A 24,273-nucleotide genomic window follows, 5' to 3' on the forward strand; every position below is an offset into this window, starting at 1 on the left:
AGCAAATCTCATATCCCCCAAATTCAAAACCATCCCCATCATCACCAACAATCAAACCAGCAACAACATCAGCGGACAATTACACAAAATGCCCCTGCCCCTGCCCCTGCCCCTGCCACTGCCAATGCTCCACTAGCTCTACCTCACTCAGCTGCAAATGCAACTAGTAGTTGCGGCACAGGAACCCACAGCAGCAGCGGCGGCGGCGTTGGGCTGCTCCAGCTGCCCTCCCTGAGTATGCCCAATGCCAGACAAATTCGGATGCTGCAGCGACAGCACCAACCAACGACAATTATTCCCCCCCCCCCCCCCCCCCCCGCATCATTCTGCCAGCTGTCCCCGACATTATGCCCATTCTGGACAAGCTGCAGAATGACCCGAGGGTGGGCAACAGTAGCTATCACACCAAGCTCATCAGCCGCAATGGTGTCCGTATCCAGGCCCGCGACATGGCTACCAGGGATGCCATCATGGCAATCCTGGGCGATGGCGGCGGCAACGAGGCGATGACTGGCCACTACACACACCAGCACAAGAGTGACCGTGGGCTACGGATCGTCGTGCGAGATCTCCACCACTCCACAAGCACCCAACTAATAACAAATCAGATGGCCGAACTGGGCTATTCAGTTAAATTTATTAGAGCCATTAAAGCGAGATCCGATGGTCAGCCACTCGACCAGTTCGAGTTGGAGATAGCCCCCAAGCCGGATGAAAGCCACCACGATGTCCTGCAATTAACCCAGCTGGGCAACCAGTTGGTGATCGTTGAGAGGCAGGCCAAGCCGGTGGACCCAGCCCAGTGCCACAGATGTCAGGCTTTTGGGCACACCCGCACCTACTGCAGGCGTTCATTCGTCTGTATGAAGTGTGCGGGTGCCCACGCGTCCACGGCATGTGCCAAGCCAAGGGCAGACGCCCCTAAATGCGCCAATTGCCAGGGCGCCCACATCAGCGCCTACAAGGGATGTCCGGCATTCAAGGCAGCAAGGGGCCGCCTTCTGTCGCACCGAGTGGCCATGCAGGAGTTGCGTCGCAAGCGCAGCTCGCTTCTGCAGCCATTGCCAGAGCAGCAGCCACTAGCAAAAACAACACCAGCACATCCAGGGCGCCGACAGCAGCAGCAGCAACAGCCAGCTCAAACGCCAGCCAATCCCTGGCGCGGACAGCAGCAGCAGCAGGCAGCATGGACGCCACTCAATGTCTCCTCTCCTGGGCGACGAAGAGGACAACAACAACAACATCAGCAGAAGCAGAAGCAGCAGCAGCCAATACATACAAAAAAACACGCCTGCTGCCTCTGGCCCACGCACTGGGAGACGACGTCCAGAGCAGCCATTGAGCCGTTCTCAGGCACAACAGCAGCAGCTACAGCAGCTGCAACAGCAGCTTGCCAACAACCGCTCCCGGCAGAAGATGCAGCCGAAACGCCAATCTTTGGAGGGATCCTGCAGCCAGGCACTGTTGGAGAATTGGATTGGAAAAGAGGCTGGAAGTGATGATGTCACTACTCACCTCGCTCATCCAATCCCAGGCAGTGACGGCAACTCCAGCAGTTCCAGAAACATCGGAAAATCCACCAACAATGGCAGCAGCAACAGTGGTTGCCCCACCACGATCACAGCCACCACAAAAAACGTTAGGGCCAACGCCAGCCGCCATTCCAGAGACGGATCCTGAAATGGATAAAGAAAACGATGACGATGAGATGTGGACAGATGACGACTCCATGGATGACATTAAGGCCTACGCCCGCAACATGAGGTACCATCTTGACAACCAGATATCCTGGAACGCTGTGTACTAATTGGACACATCTCTGCCACTGCATTGGATTAAATGACAAATGCATATCACTCGCATGCCACAACAAAAATGAACAACGGACGCTGCCGCCATCAAAGCATTCAGAGTGCCATGTGTACCTGGAATGGAAAAACACACACACACACTCACATCCATTTCACTTTGGCGGCCGGACCCGTGTCGCCACAGTATATATGTCTACTCCTGGCTCCCAGCTGGTGGCCGGACCAGTGCCACTGGTTCTCCAAAAGGGCAGCCACAGCCACAACGACGACGACGAGGTGCTAATTGCACCTACTTCTGACGACTTCGGATGACGCCAATTTCGACGATCAGGGGGGACGACGGGGTCGGCCGGTATGCAACGCAATGTCTTTACAAGCATTGTGTTTTGCTATGCCGGCCGATGCTCCGCTGTTTCTTGTCTTCCCTGTAATTATAGAAAAAAAAGATATGGACATTATTTTAAATTGTTATGTTTATTGTAAAATTGTAAACGTAAATCAATTGTACCTGTTTTGTCTCGTCTTTGTTCCAGTGTAGTATCTCTTTTATTACCAGTTTTTCCGTCGTCTTCACTCCAGTCTACTACTTATCTGTATTGTTATTTCTGCAAGTGATTGTCTCTTTTTTATTTTAGTGTATTTCCTCTTATTTTCCACGCAAAGCACCTGCATTGTTTACCTTTTTCTCTTTATCTATTCCTCAATTGACTACGTGTTGCAACACTGCACTTTCTGAATTTTCGATCTCATTTCTTTAACCCCTTCTTCCCCCCCCCCCCCCCCCCATTGTTATTTTCGTAATAAGTGCGGTTCTCCGACACCCCACTACAAAAATATTACAATCTGTGATAAAAATCTTCGGCGGCAACGGTGCTGACAATTGATTATCGGTTTCAAATCGACTTTCAAATCAGCATCAGTTGCCGCCACACCACCATCACTACGGCCTAAATTGAGCCAAAAATGCTAGTCTTCGCATAAAACAATTAGCCCCCTATAAACTGCCCGCCCACATGTACATGCTACATTCCTAGTCGTCTGCCCTCAGCAGGCGGCAAGGGTAGTAGAGGGGACTGAAGCCAATAATTCCGCTTCCCCCACTCCAACACACACAGACACGTATCGATGCACCGTATGCCGATGCATCGTGTGGAGAGAGCCGGAAACAGCAAGGAGCGAGAGAAGGCGCAAAGAGAGAGCGGGTAACGACCTCGTACCAGCGACAGTACGAGAGGGCACTCGAGCAGCCTCTGCACGAACAGCAGCCAACAAAAGATTCGTGTTCGAGTGCCCGTTCGGGAGAGAGTTCGAACTCGAACCGCAGCCATGGCACAAACCCCGCTCGATCGGCCACAGCAGCGGTTCCAAATGCAATGCACACAGCCAATACCACAACCAAAACCACAAATACAATGATGACATACATCAGCACACAAACAGCGACATCAAACACAAAAACGACAACTACAATTACGTCGGCAGCCAGACGACGATGCCTGTTAACAGCAATGTTAACAGGCGGACCCCCCACCACCGCCGCCAGAGGAACATCAGCAGCAGCAAACACATCAACATCAACAACAACATCAGCCAACGGCAACAAACACAGCCAATACCGATGATATCCCATCCACCTCTGCTGCAGCGGCCCGTTCGCCACTGAAGCGCGTCCGCGCCGAGGTTGATGATGATGACGATGATGATGACAGTGATGTCATGGTTGTTGAGTTTGATGACGACGATGACGACGACAATTTGGATGCCAATCATGCATCGGCCAAACGACGACTCCGGGAAAGTACCAACCAACAGGCAAGCAAATCCCATATCCCCCAAATTCAAAACCATCCCCATCATCACCAACAATCAAACCAGCAACAACATCAGCGGACAATAACACAAAATGCCCCTGCCCCCGCCCCTGCCCCTGCCCCTGCCACTGCCAATGCTCCACTAACTTTACCTCACTCACCTGCAAATGCAACTAGTAGTTGCGGCACAGGAACCCACAGCAGCAGCAGCGGCGGCGGCGTTGGGCTGCTCCAGCTGCCCTCCCTGAGTATGCCCAGTGCCAGACAAATTCGGATGCTGCAGCGACAGCACCAACCAACGACAATTATTTCCCCCCCCCCCCCCCCATCATTCTGCCAGCTGTCCCCGACATTATGCCCATTCTGGACAAGCTGCAGAACGACCCGAGGGTGGGCAACAGTAGCTATCACACCAAGCTCATCAGCCGCAATGGTGTCCGTATCCAGGCCCGCGACATGGCTACCAGGGATGCCATCATGGCAATCCTGGGCGATGGCGGCGGCAACGATTATACCCGATACTAAGTCAGTATAACTCTCCTCCGGCAGACGCCGCTAATATTAAACGACACGACAAAGAGTGCGTGCGAGAGAGACAGAAAATCAGTCTGAGCGTGACGTCGGGCGCTGCGTAGCCACTGAAAATTGATTTCTTGCTTTTGGCTACAAAAATGATCCGATCTGATCCAGATTCAGCAATCTGATAGATATGGTCATTATCTATGATTCTGCGTTTTTAGTTTTTTCGAATGTGCAATATTGTGGATGCAACAGATTTTCGTCTTTTGTGGGGGCGGAAAAGGGTGGGGCGAAATTCTGAGATATACGTTTTATAGTGAAATCTAACAGAAGTGCGGATACCAAATTTGGTTACTCTGGCCTTAATAGTCTCTGAGATTTGTGGATGCCCCAGATTTTCGTCCTTTGCGGGGGCGGAAGGGGGTGTGGCGAAATTTGGACACGAAACGGTCAAGGTCCAATATTACAGGAGTGTGGATACCAAATTTGGTTGCTCTGGCTTTTATAGGTTCTGAGATCCTTGAACTCATATTTTGCAATTGGCAAAGCCGACCATGAAACCAGTGTGTTAGAGAGAGACAGAGCGAGAGAGAATGAAATTGTTTTCTTGATTCTGGCTAAATTCATTATTCGATCTGGTTCAGATTTTGCACTGTAGAAGATATGGTCATCTTCACCGATTCTGCGTTTGTGGTTTTATCGTATCCTTAAAAATGTGGATGCCACAGATTTTCGTCCTTTGTGGGGGCGGAAGTGGGCGGTGCGAAGTTTTGAAATATTTTTGTAGCAGTGACATATCACAGAAGTCTGGATCCAAAACATCGTTGCTCTAGCTCTTATAGTCTTTGAGCACTAGGCGCTGAAGGGGACGGACTGACGGACGGACGGACGGACGGACGGACGGACGGACGGACGGACGGACGGACAGACAGACGGACAGACAGACGGACAGACAGACAGGGCTCAATCGACTCGGCTATTGATGCTGATCAAGAATATACATACTTTATGGGGTCGGAAACGATTCCTTCTGGACGTTACACACATCCACTTTTACCACAAATCTAATATACCCCAATACTCTTTTTGAGTATCGGGTATAACAACACCAGCACATCCAGGGCGCCGACAGCAGCAGCAGCAACAGCCAGTTCAAACGCCAGCCAATCCCTGGCGCGGACAGCAGCAGCAGCAGGCAGCATGGACGCCACTCAATGTCTCCTTTCCTGGGCGACGAAGAGGACAACAACATCAGCAGAAGCAGCAGCAGCCAATTCAGACAAGAAAACAGACGCCTGCTGCCTCTGGCCCACGCACTGGGCGACGACGTCCAGAGCAGCCATTGAGCCGTTCCCAGGCACCACAACAGCAGCAGCTACAGCAGCTGCAACAGCAGCCGCAGCGCGAACAACAACAGCGACAGCAGCAGCAGCAGCAGTTTGCCAACAACCGCTCCCGGCAGAAGATGCAGCCGAAACGCCAATCTTTCGAGGGATCCTGCAGCCAGGCACTGTTGGAGAATACGCAGAGGATGACGCGATTGGAAAAGAGGCTGGAAGTGATGATGTCACTACTCACCTCGCTCATCCAGTGCCAGGCAGTGACGGCAACTCCAGCAGTTCCAGAAACATCGGAAAATCCACCAACAATGGCAGCAGCAACAGTGGTTGCCGCAGCTCCAGCAGCCAGGCGGTCAAAGAAACCACCACGATCACAGCCACCACAAAAAACGTTGGGCCCAACGCCAGCCGCCATTCCAGAGACGGATCCTGAAATGGATGAAGAAAATGATGACGATGAGATGTGGACAGATGACGACTCCATGGATGACATTAAGGCCTACGCCCGCAACATGAGGTACCATCTTGACAACCAGATATCCTGGAACGCTGTGTACTAATTGGACACATCTCTGCCACTGCATTGGATTAAATGACAAATGCATATCACTCGCATGCCACAACAAAAATGAACAACGGACGCTGCCGCCATCAAAGCATTCAGAGTGCCATGTGTACCTGGAATGGAAATACACACACACACACAAACACCCATTACACTTGGGCGGCCGGACCTGTGCGGTTCGAGTAGGTGTGCCGTGTCCGCCATCGTCCTTAGTTGGTGGCCGGATCCAGTGCCAACGGCATTCAGAGTGCCAAAGGAGCTGGAAAGGAAAAGCAAGAAATTAATCAGCTGCAATTACGATTAAAATGACACCGACAATACTCTCCGCTACACAGACGCACACACACAAACATCCATTACACTTGGGCGGCCGGACCTGTGCCTTTCGAGTAGGTGTGTCATGTCCGCCATTGCCCTCAACTGGTTGCTGGAACCAGGTGCCGTGGCATTCAGAGTGCCATGTGTACCTGGAATGGAAATACACACACACACACAAACATCCATTACACTTGGGCGGCCGGACCTGTGCCGTTCGAGTAGGTGTGTCGTTGTCCGCCATTGCCCACAGCTGGTGGCCGGACCAGTGCCACTCGCTCTACATTAGGGCCACAATTAACGACGCACACACACACTCACATCCATTTAACTTTGGCGGCCGGACCCGTGTCGCCACAGTAAAATGTGTGCCATCTACTCCTGGCTCCCAGCTGGTGGCCGGACCAGTGCCACTCGCTCTACATTAGGGCCACAATTGCCGACGCACACACACACACTCACATCCATTTCACTTTCGCGGCCGGACCCGTGCCGCCACAGTAATATGTGTGCCGTCTACTCCTGGCTCCCAGCTGGTGGCCGGACCAGTGCCACTGGTTCTCCAAGAGGGCAGCCACAGCCACAACGACGACGACGAGGTGCTAATTGCACCTACTTCTGACGACTTCGGATGACGCCAATTTCGACGACCAGGGGGGACGACGGGGTCGGCCGGTCTTTACAAGCATTGTGTTTTGCTATGCCGGCCGATGCTCCGCTGTTTCTTGTCTTCCCTGTAATTATAGAAAAAAAAAAGATATAGACATTGTTTTAAATTGTTATGTTTATTGTAATATTGTAAACGTAAATCAATTGTACCTGTTTTGTCTCGTCTTTGTTCCAGTGTAGTATCTCTTTTATTACCTGTTTTTCCGTCGTCTTCACTCCAGTCTACTACTTATGTGTATTGTTATTTCTGCAAGTGCTTGTCTCTTTTTTTTATATTTTCCACGCAAAGCACCTGCATTGTTTACCTTTTCTCTTTATGTATTCCTCAATTGACTACGTGTTGCAACACTGCATTTTCTGAATTTTCGATCTCATTTCTTTATCCCCTTCTTCCCCCCCCCCCCCCCCCCCCCCCCCCCCCATTGTTATTTTCGTAATTAGTGCGGTTCTCCGACACCCCACTACAAAAATATTACAATCTGTGATAAAAATCTTCGGCGGCAACGGTGCTGACAATTGATTATCGGTTTCAAATCGACTTTCAAATCAGCATCAGTTGCCGCCACACCACCACCACTACGGCCTAAATTGAGCCAAAAATGCTAGTCTTCGCATAAAACAATTACGCCCCCTATAAACTGCCCGCCCACATGTACATGATACATTCCTAGTCGTCTGCCCTCAGCAGGCGGCAAGGGTAGTAGAGGGGACTGAAGACCACACACCGCATTACAGCCAACAAAACATCAAGTTGACGAACTCACAGGGGATTGCAAATCAAATTTTTAAGTTAGGGGGAATTACAAAGGGAAGAGACAGCATACTTTTGAGCGTGGCCCCACTTTACTTTCTTGACTCACACCACACACACACACACACACACACACTTGACACACTATTACACACACTTGACGAGTCCCCCCTCCCCCCTCTTGACAATTCGTACTGTTGGAGCCTTTTGCCCCGATCGTGGATTGGTCTCGAGTCTGGGTCTCTGTCCAAAGGAAAAGTCGTGTCGTGAACGTTGTGGAGTCGAGACGTGTTCGAGGTTTAGTTTAGTCCTGAAGGTGCGCAACACCTTGGGCGAACGCAGCACCCGGCACATGATGACACTGCGGGCGTCCCGCACTACTTTGGACAGCGTAATGCTCGGGGGCTTGGACGATGAAGGCGAGTCGGTCGGAGTCGCTCCCGCAGTCGCTCCCGTAGCTGCATCCGAAGTCGTTGCCGCTGGAGGAAATGCCGGTACAAATCAGCCGGCACCATTCGTGCTGCGCACCAGCAGGAGGCTCAAGAGTCTGCCTCCGTTTTAGATTGTTGCACCTTCCACCCTCCAAATGAAAGAAAAAGAATAAAGAAAAGAAAAGCAAAGAAAAGAAAAACCCTCTACAGAATGTCTCTTTTGCTCTCATTGTAAATTGAAGCGCCTCTTTCGGCGGAACCTACCCCAAGAGCGGAAATCGGAGATCAATTAGAATTTTGAACCCCAAAGCGAGCGATTGATACGATACACTCACGAGTACTCATGCCCAAGCCCGAGTACTCTGTCCAGCATCCACATCGGGGAATCAACATAAATGGGTGGCTCCGCGGACGGTGTTCCAGCAGTCGCGCTTGGGCGGTCCGAGTGAGCAGTAACGGATCTTCTGCAGAAATCAGTGCATAGATACAGTATCTGAAGGATCAAAGTGTTGAAAATCAATTAAAAGGTGATCATCCATCCCACGACAAGGAGAGGGGGCAGGGGGCGAATGGCGCCACACAGATTTCTGTACGGGCCTCTGAAAGGGAATCGAATCGAATAGCTCCAAATTGGCGTTGGAATGTCCAATAATAAACGGTAGATTCTATTACTCGTTAACCCCGCGGGTCAATGAGAGAGAACTATGGCAAAAGATACAAAGTAGCTGCTGTACCCTTGCCACAGCCACAGATACAGATACATGCCTCTGAGAGTGTGGCAGTAATTTAATTAACCTTTGCGTGCCGTCTGTCTCTGTCCGTGTCTGTGAATAAATCGCGGGTCTTGGCTCGAGTAACACTATTCCTCCGTCCTTCGTCGTACCGATAGATGGACGAGGCTTCTGGCACGACGACAACCGATGGCAAGTCCCTGGATGAGGCGCCGGTGGCCGCAGGACTGGAGCCCACACAGCCGATCGGCTTCCTGCAGCTCTTCCGCTTCTCCACCTGCGGGGAGATCGCGTGGCTCTTCTTTGGGTTCCTCATGTGCTGCGTCAAGGCGTTGACCCTGCCCGCAGTGGTCATCATTTACAGCGAGTTCACAGCAGTGAGTACCGGGCACAGATACTCCCGCAGATGCAGATTCAGATACTCCAACCACAATCTCTCTCCCTTCGATTCTCGATTCCGTAGCCCTCTCCGCTGCCACGAACATCACCACGCTGTCGTTTCCCTTCACGATGGCCAACAGCAGCGGCGGCGGGTACACCATTCCCACGGGGACCCTGAGCATCCTTCCCATCGCGGCGAACGCCCAGCTGCCGACCATCACGACAACGGCCAGTGGCTACGAGCCCAATGACGTCATCACCACGATCCCCGTCTCGCTCTCCATTCAGTGCTTCCCCTCGTCCCTGTCCATCGTGGACCTGGCTCAGAAGCAGGACGGCTACAGCAACAGTGGCTCCAGCAACGGCATGACCGTGGGGCCGGGTGCGGGCGGCGGCGGCGGCATCACCACCACGGCCCTCCTGTCTGTGAAGCCCCTGAACGGCAGCGGCAACGGCAACATTTCGCGGAACAACAGCTTCAGTCTGAGCTTCAACCTGCAGGACCCCACAGTGCGCTCCTCGGTGCGTTCGGCAGGAGCCCCCACAGTGGATACAGTGGACAACTCTTCATCCGGTGGCACGATCGCCCTGCCCCAGAGCGGCGCCACGGCAACGGCAACGGCCACGAGTGCTACCTCAACCCTCGCCAAACACAGTCCCGAGGCCAAGACAGGAGAGGTCTATGTCTGGGCGGAGGAACAGGACACCTATTCCGACCCATCCACTGGATTATAGCTTTCGTCGTAGGTTTAAGCACCCCCTTCCAGAACCACTGATACGATATTACCATCTAGGAAAGAGAACAAAACAAGAGTAATCCTCTCTTCGGATTGTACATACATATGCACACATCAATATACATACATATATAGCCCACAGACGATATCGTATCGTAATGGATCGTATCGTACGGCACACGCGAGTCTTTCTCGATAGTTGGGCGAATAAATTACGAATAAAATCTTTACCAAGAGAATCTCCATTATATTACCCGTGCAAACATTGGACCGTGTAAATACTTCGGAACCCTCCCCTCCCCCTCTCCACAAAAAACATAATATGTGATATGCGATTATTGTACGCGTTTTTTTTTTTTTTTTTCAAGCTATAAAATTTGTGCATCTTTAGGATTAATGTGGAACCAATCCATGTAGAGGATGGTAGAAGAACACAGATCTAAGAAATTCTAGGCTTCTTTGTACAGATACAGATACAGATACAGTTACAGATGATCGACGAGGCAGATGAAGCGGTGTGACACGTCGGGCGACTAACGAGCCCCTTAACTTGTTTGCCGCCCAACTAAACTGTTAAAAATTTTTAATTAACGCCAATAAGGAATACATTAAAATGACGACGCCAAGCCAAGCAGCCATTTTCCCAACTCGCCCCACACACATTCCCTTCCCAACCACTACCGACAAGCTTTATTTCCTCTTTCTCGCCAATGTAAATTAAAATTCTGTGCGCCACTAAACATATATTCAAATCACAAACCACAAAGAGAATCATAAAACACAAAGATTTCTTAAACCACACACAACTACTGTCAACGCGGCTTCGCCTGTGTAAAGTGCGGTGGTTTCGTCCACCGCACCCAGCTAAATGCGAAAATTGCGGCGGTTTAACAACTTCTGTCAACGCGGCTTTGTCTGTATAAGTGCGGTGGTTTCGTCCACCGCACCCAGCTAAATGCCAAAGTTGCGGCGGTTTAACAACTTCTGTCAACGCGGCTTCGTCTGTGTAAAGTGCGGTGGTTTCGTCCACCGCACCCAGCTAAATGCCAAAGTTGCGGCGGTACGCACCCAGCCAACTACAGGGCATATGCTGATGCTGATATGAGGATCAGCCTTGCGCCGCCACTTATATGAAGCCCGCTCCGAGGACGGGAACGGACTGAAAAGACGCAATCCATTGTAAAAGAAAACATATGTTAATGTTAAGTCTAGTGTTACCTTAACTTTTGTAAGGAAGCGATCCTGGGCTGGGGTACATATCTCAGTCTACTCCAGGGTCGAAATTACAGCAATATTTATAATTTGCCGGGACTCCGTATTTCGGACCGACGATGGGGGACGGGGCCGCAGTCCCGCGGACGGGGGCGATTGTAGCGTGGGACGGGGCAGTTGGTTTCACCGAGAACACTCCGGTTATCGCCGAATAGCGCCTTCAGGGCCCCACCGAACTCAGAATCAATACGGAGGTCTTTACTATGCGATAATACCGACAAGTATCGCCGAGAGTACCTAGGCTATCGCCGGACGGTACTTACGGGACCCCGCCGGCCTGAGAGCTACTACGAAGCGGAAAGGGGGACTATGCTATGCGGGAATACCGACAAGTATCAAGTATCAATACCCACAAGTATTCACCGGTTCAAAAAAGGCCTCCTTTTCCGCCCCTTTGGCAGAAAATTGATGATGTTCATGGCGAGGCAGCTGCTGTGGGGGCAGCTCTGTCTGGTGATTGGCAGGTACGTGTGTTTTTGTGTGTTTTGGGCGTTTTTTCGTGTTGGCGTGAATTGGCTGTTTTTCTTTGTATTTTAGTGGCTGGCCTCTGGACTTCTGTTGGAATTGACGGTAGTGCTGCTGATGAGGTCTCCAAATTTCGCCCATTATGCCTCAAGAGAGTTGCAGGAGTGGCGAGGCAGCTGCTGGAGGGGCAGCTCTGTCAGTTTAATAGCAGGAGAGTATGTTTAATGGTCATTTGCAGATTGTTGTTAATTGTGTTTAATTTTGTCTATTTTTAGGTTTTATTGCCATTAAACTTCTGCTATTTGGCGCAATCAGTAGACGCCGTATAATCCGTCGCTTTCAAAGTCGCCACTGGATTGTCCATTTAGGAACCTACGTAGGTCATCGTAAGGCTCTTCGTCGGTCCATTGGCTGTCGTCGTCCATGTCCATATCCGGCTCACTGTCCGATATGGCTACTGCTGCTGCTGTATTGGCGGCTGGTTGTGGTGGCGGAGGGTGTGTAGGTGGTGTTGTCTGTAGTGGCGGCATGGCTGCCAAGCCCCCGCCTCTAGCCTCTGTCAGGTTTGCGATCAGCGTGGCCATTGCTGCCAACCTTTCCTCCAGCATTTTGAGTTTAATGGCGCTCTCTTTTAGATGTTTGGCACAGCTGCCATCGCACTGAGCTGCTGGCCGCTGCTGCTGCTGGTGTTGGCGTGGCGTCGGGGCATCATTCGCGATCGGTTGCATCGGCTTGACCCTCTGGTGTTGGCGCCCCCTGGTCGATGGCTGGGGATGATGGTCGCCATACCGATGCTGTTGCCGATGCTGCCGACCCGGTTGGTGTTGGCGTTGCTGCTGCGGGTTATGGAGTGGCTGTGGATGTGGCTGCTGCTGGCGGCGTTGGATTGGCTGTTGTCGCTGTTGTGTTGGCTGCTGCTGCTGCCGTCGATGCTCCTCCTCCCTGGCGAGCCTGTGGGCCAGGAGCCGCTGCCTGGCTGCCTTGTAGGCGCTGCAGCCCTTGTAGGCGCTGATGTGGGCGCCCTGGCAGTTGGCGCACTTGGGAGCAACGTTCCTTGGCTTGCTGCACTCCGTCGTCAGGTGTCCACCCGCGCATTTCATGCAGACAGCAGCTCGTCTACAGTATGCGCGGGTGTGGCCAAACACCTGACATCGATGGCACTGGGCAGGGTCACGGGAGACTCCAAGTCTCTCAACCGTGATGGGCCTCCCACCCAGGCGTCGCAGCTTCAACACCTCGTATTGGCCACGGTCCGGTTTGGGGGCGATCTCAGCCTCGAATAGGTTGTATTGACGGCTGCGATCGAATCGATCGGTGATTGCCCTTACAAACCGAACCGTGAACCCCTCGTTCAGCATGCCTCTGCGAATCCAATCCGGCGGCGTGGAGTGGGAGAGTCCTCGGATGAGGATCCTCAAGCCACGTTCCTGGCTGGGCTGATGCCCGAATTCGCCTTGCCGGATGTCATCGTCGGTGGTAGTGGCAGGGGTGTTTGTGATGGTGATGGCGGTGGTGGTGTTGGTGTTTGTATTGGCAGGTGTATTTGTATTTGTATTTGTATTGGCGTCATTATTATCTCTATTGTTAATTGTGGTATTGTCTGTGTGAGTGGCTGGTGATTGTCTTTGTATTGTCTGTTTTTGATGTTGGTGATGGCTGTGGGTCTGGCTATTTGTATTTATACTAGTGGCAGGGGCAGGGGCAGGGGCAGGGGCAGGGGCATGTGTTGGCTGTGTTGATTGCGGCAGAGTGGCAGGATCGGCAACTGTGTTGGTGTTGGCTGCATGTGCCGTCCGTTTCTGCTGCTTCTGCTGTTGCTCCCTCAACTCGTGCTGCCTCAGCTGCTCCTGGACAATAGCCTCTAGTTCCTCCATTGTCTGACTTTTTTTCTTCGGCTTCCCAATTGGCGGCCGCTGCTGCCGCTGCTGGTGATGGCGGCCCCGTCGTCTGGCCTGCTTCCTCTCAGCCTCACCCTCATCGTCACTCCCACTGTCGATGAGGGCGCGGCGTCGTTTTGGTGTTGGTGGGATTGACGGCATTTGTGCAGGCTCAGCATTGGCCCGGATCGACCCGCTGCTCGAGCTCGAACCAGGTTCGACTCGCAACAGGTTCGATCCGGTCGTGTGTGTGTGTGGCTGCCCGTTGGCCGTTTTGGCGCTCCGCTCTTGCGCGTCGGCTTGCCGGCTCTCCTCCGTCTTCTCCCTCTCCCGTTACTCCCGAACTGTCCGAGAGTGTGAGAGGCGGGAAAAGTGGCGTCTTTTCGGCCTTTCCCTTTGTGTTTGGCGGGATTTTGGGATTTGGCGGGGTTGCGGGATTTGCAGTTGGTATTGGCGCTGCTGTTGCTGCTGATGTTATGGGGCTCGAGGGGGAGTGGCTGTGGCCGTGGATATATCGGCCATGGCAATGGCTGGGTACTCACTCGCTGGGTGGCTGTGGCGTCGGCGCTCTGCATTGGCTGGGGCGTTGGTATTGGCGCCTGCGCCGAGGGCTCTGCTGCTGCTGCTGCTATTGGCGGTGTTGGTGTTGGTGTTGGTGTTGTTGGCTGCTGCTGCTGCTGCTAGGGCGCCTCTGCGGGCCGCTCTGCCGCCGTCGCTGTGGCGTCTGTTCGACCCTCGTCTGGCCTCGAGTGGCTCTGGTCCGGCCACCCAGGATGCGTTGTCAGTAGTATTGGCCTGGCCTCCTCGGCCACGTTCATCGTCGGTTTGTAGTTGCGTTTTGAATGGCTGCTGGTCCGGCCACCCAGATGAGGAGGTGTTTGTTTTGGCTTTGATTTTAATTCGTGTTTATTTGCAGGTACTGTCGGCGTTTGGATGTTATTTGTGGCGACCCTTGTCTGGTTTGTGTTGGCGTAAAACAGCAGGTGAGTATTTTGTGTTTTGGCAGTCTGTTTCTCCCTCCTGTTTCTTCTTCCTTTTACAGGATTTGCTGGCGTCCGGCGGCTCAACACCAGGCCATCCCGCCCTCATATAATTGGCATGAGAGACGGGTGTAACCCAGTGGAGCGGCAACAGGCGCCAGCATCTGCGTCGTCGTTGGAATTGGCAGCTGTTGGTTCGGAGTGGAGTGACGTCACGGCCATGGTCAGGCGGCAGCGTGATCAGAAGAGGCCTCCTTTTCCGCCCCTTTGGCAGAAAATTTATGATGTTGATGGCGAGGCAGCTTCTTGTTGGGCAGCTCTGTCTGGTGATTGGCAGGTGAGAGTGAATTTCTTGTGTTTTGGCAGTTTTTCGTGTTGGCGTGAATTGACTGTTTTTATACCCGATACTCAAAATGAGTATTGGGGTATATTAGATTTGTGGTAAAAGTGGATGTGTGTAACGTCCAGAAGGAATCGTTTCCGACCCCATAAAGTATATATATTCTTGATCAGCATCAATAGCCGAGTCGATTGAGCCCTGTCTGTCTGTCCGTCTGTCCGTCCGTCCGTCCGTCCGTCCGTCCGTCCGTCCGTCCGTCCGTCCCCTTCAGCGCCTAGTGCTCAAAGACTATAAGAGCTAGAGCAACGATGTTTTGGATCCAGACTTCTGTGATATGTCACTGCTACAAAAATATTTCAAAACTTCGCCCCGCCCACTTCCGCCCCCACAAAGGACGAAAATCTGTGGCATCTACATTTTTAAAGATACGATAAAACCAAAAACACAGAATCGTAGAGGATGAGTTCTAGAGTGTAAAATCTCAACCAGATCGTATAATTATTATAGCCAGAATCAAGAAAACAATTTCATTCTTTCTCGCTCTGTCTCTCTCTAACACACAGGTTTCATGGTCGGCTTTGCCAATTGCAAAATATGAGTTCAAGGATCTCAGAACCTATAAGAGCCAGAGCAACCAAATTTGGTATCCACACTCCTGTGATATCGGACCTTGACCGTTTCGTGTCCAAATTTCGCCACACCCCCTTCCGCCCCCGCAAAGGACGAAAATCTGGGGCATCCACAAATCTCAGAGACTATTAAGGCTAGAGTAACCAAATTTGGTATCCGCACTTCTGTTAGATCTCACTATAAAACGTATATCTCAGAATTTCGCCCCCCCCCCTTCCGCCCCCACAAAGAACGAAAATCTGTTGCATCCACAATATTGCACATTCGAGAAAACTAAAAACGCAGAATCATAGATAATGACCATATCTATCAGATTGCTGAATATAGATCAGATCAGATAATTTTTATAGCCAAAAGGAACAAATCAATTTGCACTGGCTACGCAGCCCCCGACGTCACGCTCAGACTGATTTTCTGTCTCTCTCGCACGCACTCCTTGTCGTGTCGTTTAATATAAGCGGCGTCTGCCGGAGGAGAGCCATACTGACTTAGTATCGGGTATAACTGTAGAGTTGCGGTCTCCGCAGCAACTCACAACGTTCCCCCTCGTTCTTTGTGTTTTAGTGGCTGGCCTCTGGACTTTTGTTGGATTGGCGGTAGTGCTGCTGATGAGGCCTCCAAATTTCGCCCATTATGCCTCGAGAGAATTGCAGGAGTGGCGAGGCAGCTGCTGGAGGGGCAGCTCTGTCAGTTTAATAGCAGGTGAGTATGTTTAATGGTCATTTGCAGATTGTTGTTAATTGTGTTTAATTATTGTCTATTTTAAGGTGGCATTGGCATTAAACTTCTGCCATTTGTCGCAATCAGTAGACGCCGTATAATCCGTCGCTTTCGAAGTCGTCACTGGATTGTCCATTTAGGAACCTACGTAGGTCCTCATAAGGCTCTTCATCGGTCCATTGGCTGTCGTCGTCCATGTCCATATCCGGCTCACCGTCCGATATGGCTACTGCTGCTGCTGTATTGGCGGCTATTGGAACTGCTGCTGCTGTTGCTGCAGCCAATTTGGTGAGTTGCTCTGCCATCTGTTCGATCCTCCTTTCCAACTCTGTTATACGCTGTACGTATAATTGCAGGTTTTGAGCGCAGCTGCCATCGCACTGGGCGTCTGGCCGCTGCTGCTGCTGGTGTTGGCGTGGCGTCGGAGCATCATTCGCGATCGGCTGCATCGGCTGGACCCTCTGGTGTTGGCGCCCCCTGGTCGATGGCTGGGGATGTTGGTCGCCATACCGATGCTGCTGCCGATGCTGCCGATCCGGTTGGTGTTGGCGTTGCTGCTGCGGATTATGGAGTGGCTGTGGATGTGGCTGTGGATGTGGCTGCTGCTGGCGACGTTGTATTGGCTGGTGTCGCTGTTGGCTTGGCTGTGGCTGCTGTCTGCGACGCTCCTCCTCCCTGGCGACCCTGTGGGCCACGAGCCTCTGCCTGGCTGCCTTGTAGGATGGGCAACCCTTGTAGGCACTGATGTGCTGGCCCTGGCAGTTGGCGCACTTGGGAGCGACGTTCCTCGGCTTGCTGCACTCCGTCGTCAGGTGTCCACCCGCGCATTTCATGCAGACAGCAGCTCGTCTACAGTATGCGCGGGTGTGGCCAAACACCTGACATCGATGGCACTGGGCAGGGTCACGGGAGACTCGAAGTCTCTCAACCGTGACGGGCCTCCCACCCAGGCGTCGCAGCTTTAACACCCCGCATTGGCCACGGTCCGGTTTGGGGGCGATCTCAGACTCGAAGAGGTTGAATTGGCGGCTGCGATCAAATTGATCGGTGATCACCCTCACAAACCGAACCGTGTACCCCTCGTTCAGCATACTGCTGCGAATCCAATCCGGCGGCATGGAGTGGGAGAGTCCTCGGATGAGGATCCTCAAGCCACGTTCCTGGCTGGGCTGATTCCCGAATTCGCCGTGCCGGATGTCATCGTCGGTGGTAGTGGCAGGGGTGTTTGTGATGGTGATGGCGGTGGTGGTGTTGGTGTTGGTAGTGGCAGGTGTATTTGTATTGGCGTCATTATTATTTCTATGGTTAATTGTGGTATTGTCTGTGTGAATGGCTGGTGATTGTCTATGTATTGGCTGTTTTCGATGTTGGTGATGGCTGTGGGTCTGGCTATTGGCAATTATAGTAGTGGCAGGGGCAGGGAGAGGGGCAAGGGCATGTGTTGGCTGTGCAGATTGCGGCATAGTGGCAGGATCGGCAACTGTGTTGGTGTTGGCTGCATCTGCCGTCCGTTTCTGCTGCTTCTGCTGTTGCTCCCGCAGCTCGTGCTGCCTCAACTGCTCCTGAACAATAGCCTCCAGCTCCTCCAGAGTTTGCCTTTTCTGGTGATGGCGGCCCCGTCGTCTGGCCTGCTTCCTCTCACCCTCATCCTCATCTTCACTCCCACTGTCGATGAGGGCGCGGCGTCGTTTTGGTGTTGGTGGGATTTGTGGTATTGGTGCCGGCTCAGCATTGGCCCGGATCGACCCGCTGCTCGAGCTCGAACCAGGTTCGACTCGCAAAAGGTTCGATCCGGTCGTGTGTGTGTGTGTGGCGGCCCGTTGGCCCGCTCCTTCTCGGCGGCTTGCCGGCTCTCCTCCGTCCTCTCCCTCTCCCGTTACTCTCGAACTATTTTGTATGTCCGAGAGCGTGAGAGGCAGGAAAAGTGGTGTCTTGTTGGGCCTTTCTTTGGGTATTATTGGTGATGGTGGGGGGGGGGGGGGGGGGGGGGGGGGGGAGGGCAATGCAAGTGGCGGGAATGGCTGTGTCTGTGTGTGTATTGGCGGCGTCTGCGTACTCACGATCGGTGCAGTCTGTGTTGGCGTTGTTATTGCTGCTGCTGATGCAGCCACCGTCGCTGTGGCGTCGGCGCTCAGCATTGGCTGGGGCGTTGGTGTTGGCGCCTTCTCCGCGGGCTCTGCTGTTGCTGCTGCTATTGGCGGTGTTGGTGTTGGTGTTGTTGGCTGCTGCTGCTGCTGCTAGGGCGGCTCTGCGGGCCGCTCTGCCGCCGTCGCTGTGGCGTCTGGTTGACCCTCGTCTGGCCATTCCTCTCGTCATAGTTGTTGTTAGTTTGTGTATTGGCGATTTGCTGTCTGTTTGTTGTTTTCCCTTACTGAAAAGTCTCTTGTGTGTGTGTGTTTGTGTTTAATGTATTTATTGGCACTTTCTGTCTCTTTACACAGTTTGTCTCTCGTTAGGTTTGTGTTTTTATAACTTAATGTTATTTATTGGCGTTTAAAATTAATCACATTTATTGGGGAGCAGAAAGTTTGTCGAGTGGAGGGAGGGACTTTTTGTCATGTCAGCGGGGGCACGGCACGGCACGGCACACGACAGACACCACAAAAAAGAAAACAAAGCACAACAGCAAGACAACGGAAAAACGGCGACACGAAAAAACGACACGAAACGGTTTTTGCACGTCCGACGATCGCGACCTCTCGAGCGGGTGGACGAGATGAGAGTGGCGGACGAGGTTCATGGTGGTACTCTCACATGTCCGCCAACTCCCATACTCTCCCCCTCAACTCGACTGGCCCGATCGCCGATCGTCATTTACCGGTGCTCTCACCCCCGGTTCCACTTTCACTCACCCCAATATTGAGTGAGATGAAAGTGGTCCGAGGGCAGCAGCACCGATAAGTAGGCAATGGAGAATTGGAATAGCCGTTTGTTTTAGTGGCTGTGTGTGTTGTCGTTGTCGTTGGTTAGCGGCCAGTGTCTTATGTTTGTGCTGTGTGTAGTGGCTGCTCTGTTGTTGGGGGATGGGATAAGATGGGGGGGGGATAAATGCCTGCTCCCGTATAACCGCCCGGATACTGTAAACTTCCGGATCTTTCGATCCGGGCGCGTGACGCTCCGAAGAGTCGACCGCATAGCATCATATGGGCGGTTGAAATGGCTTTATTGGGGCGTTTGTCAGAGTGGCGGAGGTTGGCAGTGTTAATTTTGCTCCTGCTCAACCGCATTTGGCATTTAGTGGCATTTGAAGTGGGTAGGGGGTGGGGAGGTATTGGCTGGGCATAAATTGCCGAATTTGCGACCGATAACACACTGGGCATTGATAAATGCATTTTAAATTTGAAATGGCTTTTTGGTGTGTTATCGGTCATAGTCTGGTATTTGCGTGGTATTTTTGGTAATACCACGTGTCAAGGGGAATTATGGGAATGGCAGATAGGTTGGGAAGAAGAGTAAGAAGGTAAAACTAATTAGAAAACTACGAAAAATATACAATTATCTACAGAAAACTACATTAATTTACAAAAACTTATTCCTTATATCACAGGCAAGTACTAAAACTATGGACAAACTATCTACGGACATGCAAAAACTACAGAAACAACAGGATTGACATCTACAACAAATACATTGATGCAGACGAGGTAAAATAAACGATAATTGACATACATTAACAACATATAAACATGTTAATTATATTTATTTTATTTCTAACAGGAGGACAACTACAACGAAGCACCGGCCGGCATAACAAACGCAAGGCGAACATTACGCTGTATACCGGCCGGCTCTGTTGTCCCCCTGTGTGTTGTTTATTGGCTGGCTGGTTGTGAGTATTGGCGTGCATCGTGGGCAATGATGGTGTTGATGGCGAGCGGCTCTGGTCCGGCCGCCCACGTTGCATCTGTCTGTTGGTTTGGTGCAGCAGACCGAGTGGCACTGGTCCGGCCACCCGAAGATGCATTGTCCAGTGTGTTGGCATTGGCATCGAAAAGTGATGCCAACGAATCGTGATATTGGCCGCATCCAAGTGGCTGCTGGTCCGGCCACCAGGATACGTTGTCGATTGTATTGTTGTTGGCCGCATCCGAGTGGCTGCTGGTCCGGCCACCCAGGATGCGTTGTCAGTAGAATTGGCCTGGCCTCCTCGGCCACGTTCGTCGTCAATTTGTAACGGCGTTTTGAGTGGCTGGTGGTCCGGCCACCCAGTTGAGGAGGTGTTTGCTTTGGCGTGTGATTTTAATTTGTGTTTATTTGCAGGTACTTGTCGGCGTTTGGATGCTGTTGCTGGCGACCCTTGTCTGGTTTGTGTTGGCGTGAGAGGCGTTTGCAGGTGAGTATATGTGTTTATTGGCAGCCTCTCTCCTGATTCTCCTTCTTCTTTTGCAGGATTTGCTGGCGTCCGGCGGCTCAACACCAGGCCATCCCGCCCTCACATAATTGGCATGAGAGACGGGTGCGACCCAGTGGAGCGGCAACAGGCGCCAGCATCTGCGTCGTCGTTGGAAATGGCAGCTGTATGTTTGGAGTGGCGTGACGTCACGGCCATGGTCAGGCGGCAGCGTCATCAGAAAGGGGCCTCCTTTTCCTTCCCTTTGGCAGGAATTGTCAGTGTTGATGGCGAGGCAGCTTCCTGCTGGGCAGCTCTGTCTGGTGATTGGCAGGTAAGTGTGGATTTCATGTGTTTTGGCCGTTTTTCGTGTTGTCGTGGTGCATGTGGTGGTGGTGCAGATGGTGGGCAGTGGCAGTAGCTTTGGTGCTGCTGCTTGAGGCTACAGCGGTGCTGGACGCCAGGCGATGGCTATTCAGGAGCAGGGTGGCCGTGCTGCCCGAGCTGGGACTGCTGCCGGGGCTGGGATTGTTGCTGTTGCTGCTGGAACTATTGCTGTTGGCGCCGCTGTTCTGTGGCTGCTTCTTATAGACGGCCATCAGCGGGTCGGAGGCGCGGCGAATGCTGTTCATTCGTGCTGCTGTCGCGGCTGCTGCCGAGTAACTGATGTTGCTGCTGTTTCCCCCTGCACTGCGTCGCATATTGTTGCCGTTGCTGCTCCCGCTACTGCCGCCGCACCCGTTGACGGGACTTTGGCCGTTGTGGCTGCTGGTGCTGCTGTGTCCGGGGCAGACTAGCGTCTCCTCCAGCTGAAACTTCTTGACCAGAGCCTTCACCGAGGTGGCCGATCCATGGGACTCTCCCGTGGGTGCCTTGCGGATCACTTTCGGTGTGGTGGGCGCATCGGGAAAGAGTGTCAGGGTGGCCACCACTGTGGCGAACTCGTCGAGGCCGTTGCTGCCCAGCTGGATGGTGGCCTGCACCGGGGGCTTCTTCACAAATGTCGCCGTGTATGTGTTCTCCTTGTCCGAGTCGGAGGCTCGACGTGTAGGTGTCACGATCTGAGTGGGCTTGGCGGACAGGCAGACCGTGTTGCTCTGTCCGTGTCCATTGCTGGTCAGCGTGTGTATGGCTGTCGTTGTCTCTGTGCTGGTGCTGGTGCTGGTGCTGGTGCTGCTTATGGGGCTTCCCAGGAGCTTCCCGGTGGCAATGGGTATCTTTGAGATGCTGCTACTGCTCCCATTGCTGTGGGCCCGATGGTGGCCATTGTGCGTGGGTTTGTTGCTGCCACTGCTTGGCTTCTGTTGCTTTTGTTGTTCCTGTGACTGCTGTTGCTGTTCCTGCTCCTCTGCCTTCTCCTCGGCCACTGGCTCCTCCACTTCTTCATCCTCAAGGTCGTCTTCTTCCTCCTCCTCTTCCTCTTCCTCTTCAGCATCGCTCTGAGCCTGCAGATACATTTGTCTATCCATCGAGCTCTCATCCTTCAGCCAGACATGTTCCACGCATCCAGCGGCACTCATGCGATCGTTTGGCTTAATTCGCAATGCGCGGCGTATGAAATCGATGGCCACTGGCGAGACGCCACCGAATAGGTTGTCCGGAAAGGTGAGCGCACACTGCGAGATATTGAGGAAGGTCTCCTGCTTGGTGCCCCCGCCAAAGGGCGAGAAGCCGGAGAGCAAGACATAGGTGAGAACGCCCACGGACCAGATGTCCGTCAGCAGGGAGAGCGGCTCGTACTGGAGCACCTCGGGGGCCACGTAGTCGGGTGTGCCGGCCATCTCGCGGACATTGATGCCCTCGCACACAACGCGCGAGATCCCAAAGTCACAGAGCTTGAGGCCATCTTCTATACGCTCGCCGGCGAGCAAAATGTTCTGTGGCTTGAGGGCCAGGTGGGCAATGGATCGGTCGTGGAGAAACTTGAGAGCCTTCAGCACCTCTCGCATGCAGTGGCGGGCCTGGGCCTCTGTCAGGCACTCCTCGTTGTCCAGTATGGTCTGCAGCTCGCCACCAGTGGCCAGTTCCAGCAGCAGGGCTGTGTCCGAACGGGTCTCGTGCACCGCATTCAGATTGACAATGTTCTCCTCGCCCTCGCAGAGTATTAGGACGGCGATCTCGTGTTTGATCTCCTTGTCGCTGCTCTGTGCGCGTCGGCGTCGCTTCAAGAACTTTGCCGCGAAATGGGAGCACGTGTTCTTGTGAATGGCACGGCGAACGGCGGCGAATTTGCCCCTGGCAAACGGCGTCTGTTCCACCTCGTAGATCTCGTTGATGTCATGCGACACGAGCAATCCGTTAAAGCGTTCGGCATCTACATCCAAAAGGCCATCGCCTATGGGAAAGATTCCCTTTTCGGTGAACATGATCTATCGATCTGTGCCGTGTCGCCATTGACGTTTTTTTTCTGTGTTGCCCTGTTTTCTTTTTGTGGTGTCTGTCGTGTGCCGTGCCGTGCCGTGCCGCCCATCCTCCACCACACCCATTACTTACCTTGACAAACTTTTGCTCCCGTCCACATCACAAACCAAAAAGAGAATAAAAGTGCCAATAAATACATTAAACACAAACAAACACACACAAGAGACTTTTCAATTAAAAAACAACAAACAGGCAGCAGATCGCCAACACACAAACCAACAGCCAGCCATGACCAGAGGAATGGCCAGACGAGGGACAACCAGACGACACAGCGACGGCGGCAGAGCGGCCCGCAGAGGCGCCCTAGCAGCAGCAGCAGCAGCCAACAACACCAACACCAACACCAACACCGCCAATAGCAGCAGCAGCAGCAGAGCCCTCGGCGCAGGCGCCAACACCAACGCCCCAGCCAATGCAGAGCGCCGACGCCACAGCCTTCCATCGAGTGAGTACCCAGCCATTGCCATGGCCGATATATCCACGGCCACAGCCACTCCCCCTCGAGACCCGTCACAAAAACCGCGCCAACCACAAAGGGAAAGGCCGAAAAGACGCCGCTCTCACTGCCACTTTTCCCGCCTCTCACGCTCTTGGACGCACAAAACTGTTCAGGAGTAACGGGAGAGGGAGAAGTCGGAGGAGAGCCGGCAAGCCGACGCGCAAGAGCGAAGCGCCAAAACAGCCAACGGGCAGCCACACACACACACACGACCGGATCGAACCTGTTGCGTGTCGAACCTGGTTCGAGCTCGAGCAGAGGGTCGATCCGAGCCATAGCCCAGCCTGCTCCAATGCCACAAATCCCACCAACACCAAAACGACGCCGCGCCCTCATCGACAGTGGGAGTGACGATGAGGGTGAGAGGAAGCAGGCTAGACGACGGGGCCGCCATCACCAGCAGCGGCAGCAAACACAAAACACAAATACAAACACCAACACCGTCACCGCCACTCACACCAGCACCATCGCCAATACCAACACCAACACAACAACTGCCACTCCCAATACACACACCCTTGCCATTGCCAATGACATCCGGCACGGCGAGTTCGGGCATCAGCCTGTGGAGGACAGAGGCTTGAGGATCCTCATCCGAGGTCTTCCCCATTCCACGCCCTCTGACTGGTTCCGGGACTGTATGCAGGCCGAGGGGTACACGGTCCGGTTTACTCGGGC

General features: G+C 53.0%; 2 protein-coding genes across 3 annotated transcripts; one reads left to right on the forward strand and one right to left on the reverse strand.

Moving 5' to 3' along the window:
• Window positions 1-8,530: 8,530 nt before the first annotated feature.
• On the forward strand, window positions 8,531-9,606 carry LOC117189299 (multidrug resistance protein homolog 65-like). 2 transcript variants are annotated; one of them, XM_033394459.1, is made up of 3 exons: window positions 8,531-8,739; window positions 9,102-9,320; window positions 9,407-9,606. In XM_033394459.1, exons 2-3 carry the CDS (start codon window positions 9,102-9,104, stop codon window positions 9,500-9,502), a joined length of 315 nt encoding a protein of 104 aa, XP_033250350.1. In that variant the 5' UTR covers window positions 8,531-8,739; the 3' UTR covers window positions 9,503-9,606. The 2 variants fall into 2 exon arrangements, with proteins under 2 accessions (XP_033250350.1, XP_033250349.1); XM_033394458.1 differs by having other exon boundaries at window positions 8,537-8,739; window positions 9,102-9,606.
• Window positions 9,607-12,109: 2,503 nt separating this feature from the next.
• LOC117189291 (death-associated protein kinase related-like) lies at window positions 12,110-23,118 on the reverse strand. Its single transcript, XM_033394453.1, has 2 exons — window positions 21,039-23,118; window positions 12,110-12,239 (listed from the first exon to the last, which is right to left on the reverse strand). The coding sequence occupies exons 1-2, from the start codon at window positions 23,039-23,041 to the stop codon at window positions 12,110-12,112; spliced, it is 2,133 nt and encodes a 710-aa protein (XP_033250344.1). The 5' UTR covers window positions 23,042-23,118.
• Window positions 23,119-24,273: the final 1,155 nt, after the last annotated feature.

Source organism: Drosophila miranda (assembly GCF_003369915.1).
Source record: "Drosophila miranda strain MSH22 chromosome Y unlocalized genomic scaffold, D.miranda_PacBio2.1 Contig_Y13_pilon, whole genome shotgun sequence".
NCBI lineage: Eukaryota > Metazoa > Arthropoda > Insecta > Diptera > Drosophilidae > Drosophila > Drosophila miranda.

Excerpts from the sequence above, each read along its gene's own strand:
- LOC117189291 (XM_033394453.1), bottom strand. The coding sequence starts at position 23,041 with ATGTTCACCGAAAAGGGAATCTTTCCCATAGGCGATGGCCTTTTGGAT. Across the intron at positions 12,240-21,038 it reads CACCACGACAACACGAAAAA|TGAGCCGGATATGGACATGG; the intron begins CGGCCAAAACAC and ends CATATCGGACAG.
- LOC117189299 (XM_033394458.1), top strand. The coding sequence starts at position 9,102 with ATGGACGAGGCTTCTGGCACGACGACAACCGATGGCAAGTCCCTGGAT.